The sequence below is a fragment of the Nerophis ophidion genome, linkage group LG10, assembly GCF_033978795.1.
Source record: "Nerophis ophidion isolate RoL-2023_Sa linkage group LG10, RoL_Noph_v1.0, whole genome shotgun sequence".
Lineage (NCBI taxonomy): Eukaryota > Metazoa > Chordata > Actinopteri > Syngnathiformes > Syngnathidae > Nerophis > Nerophis ophidion.
The window spans coordinates 15795775-15803505 of NC_084620.1; the positions used below are offsets into that span (position 1 = coordinate 15795775).

Genomic DNA, 7731 nt, shown 5'->3' on the forward strand with positions numbered 1-7731 from the left:
ATTTTATATATTTTGAATCTTGTTCTTGTTGTGATGGGGTAGGTTTATATAAGCGTTGCTTCAACCTACACCCTTTCGGCTCAATCATTGCTCAAATGAGTGTTTTTTTGTTTTCCTTTTTTTGTTGTTGTTCTTTGTTTTATGTGAAGATTGCCGGAATAAATAAATAAAAAAGATATATATATACATTTATATATTAATTATTTTGTTTACATATATGAATATAATATTTATATTATATGGTTGAATATCATATAATATAATGTATATGTAATAAAATGTGTGTGTGTGTGTGTGTGTGTGTGTGTGTGTGTGTGTGTGTGTGTGCGTGCGTGCGTCGGTGTGCAGATAAGGTCAACGAGCTCATTTCAAAGTGTCTACAGGCCAAAGACATGGCGTACTGTCCTTACAGCAACTTCCCTGTTGGCGCTGCCTTACTGACGACAGATGGCGCTATAATTAAAGGTAGGAACCACCTCTCAAGGGGGCTGTTTTGGCATGATTCAAATGTGTTGTAGTTGTAAGTTTGAATAAATAGGGGAGCTTTAAGGGCAGAGCGCTCAAGGATTTGGATGAAAGCCAAGAACAGTTTTTGTTCCATTTTTAAAAACTTATTTTGCACTATTTAATTTTATTTTGCTCGAATAATTATGTAATAAAAAGGAATAATTGTAGTAGTTGTTATGTTTTTATACTGATTATGAAATTAAAGATTAAAATCATAAAAAAAACAACATCCAAGTAAAAAGTAAAGTAAAGTAAACTTTGTATCAATATTGGCCTACCTCCTAACTAACCCGTAGATTATTTGGTATCGGATCGATTCCGACATTTGTAGTATCGCCCAAATATATTGAGTTGTAAAAAATTACAGTAACGTCAGCCTAAGCAGGAAAATATTTTTCCAAAAGTAACTATGGCCACAGGGAGTGGGCCATACTGCAACTCTTGGTATCACTTCAATAACAAGTAAACACAGGGCCTGTGAATGCTAATACTGATACAATGTTTTTTTTCTTTACTTTTTTAACCTTAAAGGGGAACCTATTATGCAAAATCAACTTTTCTTACCTATTGGTACCTGCTTTTACATGCATTTACTTGCATTTACAAAAATATATTTATCAAATAACCTGGCCTTCCTTTATACTTCCACCAAAGGAGCCATTTGGAATTTGCCCTGATTTGTGATGTTTTCTGACCTGTGACATCAGCGGATATGTCCATATAGTGTACAAATTTATTCGAAGAGCTCTGCACAAGTCCACCTTGTAGTCAGCTGCATTAGTCATTCAGTTATTTCTTTTTCTATAGCCTTTTGTTGGTGGGTAGACTGGCTCATACATGCACATGCATCCTCCATTGTTGTAATTTCTAATACAAGTTGGCGTATAGTTCTAACTTATATCTGTCAGTAGACTAGATTAGGAAGCGCTAAGAAGGACAATATGGCTGACGGGGAGCTAATGCCCACAAAATATTCCATTGTGAAGAGAACAGTCAGAAAGCGGTTTAAAGATGGTCTGTAATCTGTAATGTGTGCAAAATGATGACTAAAGGACCACAATTACCGTACATGTTATGTATACCACAAGAAAGTATTTTAAATGTAGAAAATTAAATCATAATGGGTCCCCTTAATTACTTTGTGATTTTTATTCATCTTGTTGATCATGATTATTATCAGAATAAACCCTACAACAGAAGATTTTAGGCAAAGTTTACAATCACTATAACAATATACTGTATAATAATGCAAATAATGTAACAATGTGAAGAATGCAACAAAATAAAAATGTTATGACGGCGTGGCGCAGTTGGGAGAGTGGCTGTCCCAGCAACCTGAGGGTTCCTGGTTCAATCCCCACCTTCTACCAAACTTGTCACATTCGTTGTGTCCTTGAGCAAGATACTTCACCCTTGCTCCGGATCGGTTGATGTTCGGGCCTTGCACGGCACCTCCCGCCATCAGTGTGTGAATGGGTGAATGTGGAAATAGTGTCAAAGCGTTTGAATACCTTGAAGGTAGAAAAGCACTATACAAGTATAACCCATTTACATTTTCCCATTAGGTGAAAAATACAGATATAATTCCGGAACTGTCAAGAGAACATTTTCATTTGACCAATCCAGAAGTCAGTCATGTTCACTGGACACAGCCGCATATGGCGCCCGTGTCCGGTCGCCCACTGCTTAGCTACATCAACACGACCGTCATCTTATGGCAGTCAAGATCGCCTCGTCAACCACTACAAGTCAATTTGTCCACCATAGATTTATAGTTATCGATGTAGCTCACTTCTACAACCCCTGAGGAAAAAAATGAAATCACCAGACTCTGATGTTGTTTATTCAGGTACTTCATTTTGTAGAAAAAAAATAAAAGCAAAGAACAGACACGACACGAAACTATAGTCATATAAAACGGCAACTTTCTGGCTTTAAAAAACCCTAAAAGAAAACATGAATGTACATTGCGGTCAAATGTAACAGTTTCATTTTTGGATCAAGCAGAGTAAAACATTATAGACTGACTCAATTATGGGGAAATAATTGTGGAATCACCCTGTAAATGTTCAATTCCAAAGCTAACAGATTATATCTGTATGTGTGTTCACACCTTGGAGAGCTGTTGCACCAAGTGGATTGACATGAACCATGGCTCCAACACGAGAGATGTCAATTGAAACAAAGGAGAGATTTTTTGTTTTTCAAGAAGGCCATTGCAATAAGATTTATGAAGACGACTGCCAGAAGAAAACATGCAAATTTCCACAGTCATTGATGTTGGGTCCGCATGTCAGATAATGGCACCAGCGAGATGGCTGTCATTACATCTTCCATAAATGCACAAGTGACATCATTTTCTACATGATAATGCTGTCTATCTGGGTTGTCCCTGAGGTGAGGTGGCGACTTGTCCAGGGTGCACTGCGCCTTTGGACCGAGTGCAGCTGGGATAGGGTCCAGCTCCCCCCGTGACCCCAAAAGAAATGGATGTATGGATGGATGGATAACGCATCTTGCCATCCATCCATCCATCCATCCATCATCTTCCGCTTATCCGAGGTCGGGTCGCGGGGGCAGCAGCCTAAGCAGGGAAGCCCAGACTTCCCTATCTCCAGCCACTTCGTCTAGCTCTTCCCGGGGGATCCCGAGGCGTTCCCAGGCCAGCCGGGAGACATAGTCTTTCCAACGTGTCCTGGGTCTTCCCCGTGGCCTCCTACCAGCTGGACGTGCCCTAAAAACATCCCTAGGGAGGCGTTCGGGTGGCATCCTGACCAGATGCCCGAACCACCTCATCTGGCTCCTCTCGATGTGGAGGAGCAGCGGCTTTACGTTGAGTTCCTCCCGGATGGCAGAGCTTCTCACCCTATCTCTAAGGGAGAGCCCCGCCACCCGGCGGAGGAAACTCATTTCGGCCGTTTGTACCCGTGATCTTATCCTTTCGGTCATGACCCAAAGCTCATGACCATAGGTGAGGATGGGAACGTAGATCGACCGGTAAATTGAGAGCTTTGCCTTCCGGCTCAGCTCCTTCTTCACCACAACGGATCGATACAACGTCCGCATTACTGAAGACGCCGCACCGATCCGCCTGTCGATCTCACGATCCACTCTTCCCCCACTCGTGAATAAGACTCCTAGGTACTTGAACTCCTCCACTTGGGGCAGGGTCTCCTCCCCAACCCGGAGATGGCACTCCACCCTTTTCCGGGCGAGAACCATGGACTCGGACTTGGAGGTGCTGATTCTCATTCCGGTCGCTTCACACTCGGCTGCGAACCGATCCAGTGAGAGCTGAAGATCCCGGCCAGATGAAGCCATCAGGACTACATCATCTGCAAAAAGCAGAGACCTAATCCCGTGGCCACCAAACCGGAACCCCTCAACGCCTTGACTGCGCCTAGAAATTCTGTCCATAAAAGTTATGAACAGAATCGGTGACAAAGGACAGCCTTGGCGGAGTCCAACCTTCACTGGAAACGTGTCCGACTTACTGCCAGCAATGCGGACCAAGCTCTGACACTGATCATACAGGGAGCGGACTGCCACAATAAGACATTCCGATACCCCATACTCTCTGAGCACTCCCCACAGGACTTCCCGAGGGACACGGTCGAATGCCTTCTCCAAGTCCACAAAACACATGTAGACTGGTTGGGCAAACTCCCATGCACCCTCAAGAACCCTGCCGAGAGTATAGAGCTGGTCCACAGTTCCACGACCAGGACGAAAACCATACTGTTCCTCCTGAATCCGAGGTTCGACTATCCGGCGAAGCCTCCTCTCCAGTACACCTGAATAAACCTTACCGGGAAGGCTGAGGAGTGTGATCCCACGATAGTTGGAACACACCCTCCGGTCCCCCTTCTTAAAGAGAGGGACCACCACCCCGGTCTGCCAATCCAGAGGTACCGCCCCCGATGTCCACGCGATGCTGCAGAGTCTTGTCAACCAAGACAGCCCCACAGCATCCAGAGCCTTAAGGAACTCCGGGCGGATCTCATCCACCCCCGGGGCCTTGCCGCCGAGGAGCTTTTTAACTACCTCAGCGACCTCAGCCCCAGAAATAGGAGAGTCCACTACAGAGTCCCCAGGCACCGCTTCCTCAAAGAAAGACGTGTTGGTGGGATTGAGGAGGTCTTCGAAGTATTCCCTCCACCGATCCACAACATCCGCAGTCGAAGTCAGCAGAACACCATCCGCACCATACACGGTGTTGATAGTGCACTGCTTCCCCTTCCTGAGGCGCCGTATGGTGGTCCAGAATCGCTTCGAAGCCGTCCGGAAGTCGTTTTCCATGGCTTCCCCGAACTCTTCCCATGTCCGAGTTTTTGCCTCCGCGACCGCTAAAGCTGCACACCGCTTGGCCCGTCTGTACCCGTCCACTGCCTCCGGAGTCCTATGAGCCAAAAGAACCCGATAGGACTCCTTCTTCAGCTTGACGGCATCCCTCACTGCTGGTGTCCACCAACGGGTTCTGGGATTACCGCCACGACAGGCACCAACAACCTTGCGGCCACAGCTCCAATCAGCCGCCTCGACAATAGAGGTTCGGAACATGGTCCACTCGGACTCAATGTCCCGCACCTCCCTCGTGACATGTTCAAAGTTCTCCCGGAGGTGTGAATTGAAACTCTCTCTGACAGGAGACTCTGCCAGACGTTCCCAGCAGACCCTCACAATGCGCTTGGGCCTGCCAGGTCTGTCCGGCATCCTCCCCCACCATCGCAGCCAACTCACCACCAGGTGGTGATCGGTAGAAAGCTCCGCCCCTCTCTTCACCCGAGTGTCCAAAACATAAGGCCGCAAATCCGATGACACAACTACAAAGTCGATCATGGAACTGCGGCCTAGGGTGTCCTGGTGCCAAGTGCACATATGGACACCCTTATGTTTGAACATGGTGTTTGTTATCGACAAACTGTGACGAGCAAAAAAGTCCAATAACAAAACACCACTCGGGTTTAGATCCGGGCGACCATTCTTCCCAATCACGCCTCTCCAGGTTTCACTGTCGTTGCCAACATGAGCGTTGAAGTCTCCCAGTAGGACAAGGGAATCACCCGGAGGAGCACTTTCCAGTACTCCCTCGAGTGTACCCAAAAAGGGTGGGCATTCTGAACTGCTGTTTGGTGCGTAAGCACAAACAAAAGTCAGGACCCGTCCCCCCACCCGAAGGCGAAGGGAAGCTACCCTCTCGTCCACTGGGTTGAACTCAAACGTACAGGCTTTGAGCCGGGGGGAAACCAGAATTGCCACCCCAGCCCGTCGCCTCTCACTGCCGGCAACGCCAGAGTGGAAGAGGGTCCAGTCCCTCTCGAGAGAACTGGTTCCAGAGCCCTTGCTGTGCGTCGAGGTGAGTCCGACTATATCCAGCCGGAACTTCTCTACCTCGCGCACTAGCTCAGGCTCCTTCCCCCCCAGTGAGGTGACGTTCCACGTCCCAAGAGCTAGCTTCTGTAGCCGAGGATCGGACCGCCAAGTGCCCTGCCTTCGGCTGCCGCCCAGCTCACAATGCACCCGACCTCTATGGCCCCTCCTATGAGTGGTGAGCCCATTGGAGGGATGACCCACGTTGCCTCTTCGGGCTGTGCCCGGCCGGGCCCCATGGGAACAGGCCCGACCACCAGGCGCTCGCCATCGTGCCCCAACTCCGGGCCTGGCTCCAGAGCGGGGCCCCGGTGACCCACGTCCGGGCGAGGGAAATCTGGGTTCATTTCGTTGTAATTCCATAGAAGTCTTTGAGCTGCTCTTTGTCTGATCACTCACCTAGGACCTGTTTGTCTTGGGAGACCCTACCAGGGGGCATGAAAACCCCCAGACAACATAGCTCCTAGGATCATTGGGACACGCAAACTCCTCTACCACGGTAAGGTAGCAGCTCAGAGAGGAGAACGCATCTTGCCATTGAGCTCAATGCTCAACGCATCTTGCCATTGAGCAAAAAGTGTGAAATATTTAATTGAAGAAATATACCAAAGGTCAATATCATGGCCTGCAAAAATCAAATTGAAAATCTGTGGTGAAAATTGAAAAAAATGTTCCATGACAAAACTCCAACATGCAAATCTGATCTGACGACAGCAGTCAGAGAACATTAGAGCAATATTAAAGAAGAGTTTTGTTTGGCACCCGTTAAGTCCATACCTCAGAGACTATAAGCTGTTATAAAAGCCAGAGGTGGTGCAAAAAAGTACCCGTGGTGTCTTGTTTGTTTTTGTTTGTTAATCATGATTGCATATTTTCCCTCAGTCTTGATATAAAAATGAAACTGTTACTGACTACCCATATTTATTTTCTTGATTTATTTTAGTTGCATTATATTGTTGCCATTTGTGTCATGTCTAATAAATGTTTTTGTCTACAAAAAAAACAACTTTGTGAACATCCTCCAAGACTGGCGAGTCGTCATAGTGTTTATGCCCATGATATAGGGTACGATATAAGGTCAAGTCTGTTCAAGTATAATGGTTTATTCCTGCGGTTTTTTCAGCTGTCCAAATCCGACGTTTAAGTGTTTCTCTCCAAAATGGCGCGACATCCGAATTGTAATGTCGGTGAAAACACTCCTTACTGATACTACCCTCAGTATCAATGCAACCAATGATTGGATAGATCAGCCCACTCCTCATGGCCGCACTTGCACTGTCCAGATTAATTTGCTAACAATGACTATTTTTGTGTCTTTGTTTAGGCTGTAACGTGGAGAACGTGTCCTACGGTCTAACTGTGTGTGCTGAGCGAACAGCCATCCAAAGTGCCGTGGCAGAGGGACACAAAAACTTCACCGCTATTGCTGTGACGTGGTTCGTTAGTCGACTTATGGCACTTTCCCATGCATCCAAACATGACACAATCCTTCTTTTTTTGTGCAGCAATGCCACAGACAGATTTGTTTGGCCATGCGGAGCGTGTCGACAGGTTCTCATGGAGGTGACGCCTATTTCTTTCATTGCCTTGTTTAGAAAATGCATGGTCAGATAAAAATTCCTCACTGGTATCGCACATCTTTGTATCAACAGTTTGGGCCAGAGTTGACCATCTACTCGGCCAAACCGGATGGATCGTACAAAAAGAGCCACATGAGCGAGCTGCTGCCCTCTGCTTTTACCCAAAGTCATCTCATAAAGAACAGTGAGAATGCTGCTTGATGAGCTTTAACAATAATGCACATGTTCTCAACAGTAAATAAAAGGCAAAAAAGCATGTGTTCACTTCTAAAAA

At 46.5% G+C, this 7731-nt stretch overlaps 1 protein-coding gene across 2 annotated transcripts in view; it reads left to right on the forward strand.

Moving 5' to 3' along the window:
• zgc:103586 overlaps positions 1 to 7731 on the forward strand; it is a 10733-nt gene extending 3002 nt beyond the window's left edge. For both annotated transcript variants that reach the window (XM_061912616.1, XM_061912617.1), the window contains exons 2-5: positions 349 to 465; positions 7202 to 7313; positions 7383 to 7440; positions 7530 to 7731. In XM_061912616.1, coding sequence (XP_061768600.1) covers positions 349 to 465; positions 7202 to 7313; positions 7383 to 7440; positions 7530 to 7658 — 416 coding nt within the window. In that variant the 3' untranslated portion in view covers positions 7659 to 7731. The remainder of the gene's footprint in view (positions 1 to 348; positions 466 to 7201; positions 7314 to 7382; positions 7441 to 7529) is intronic.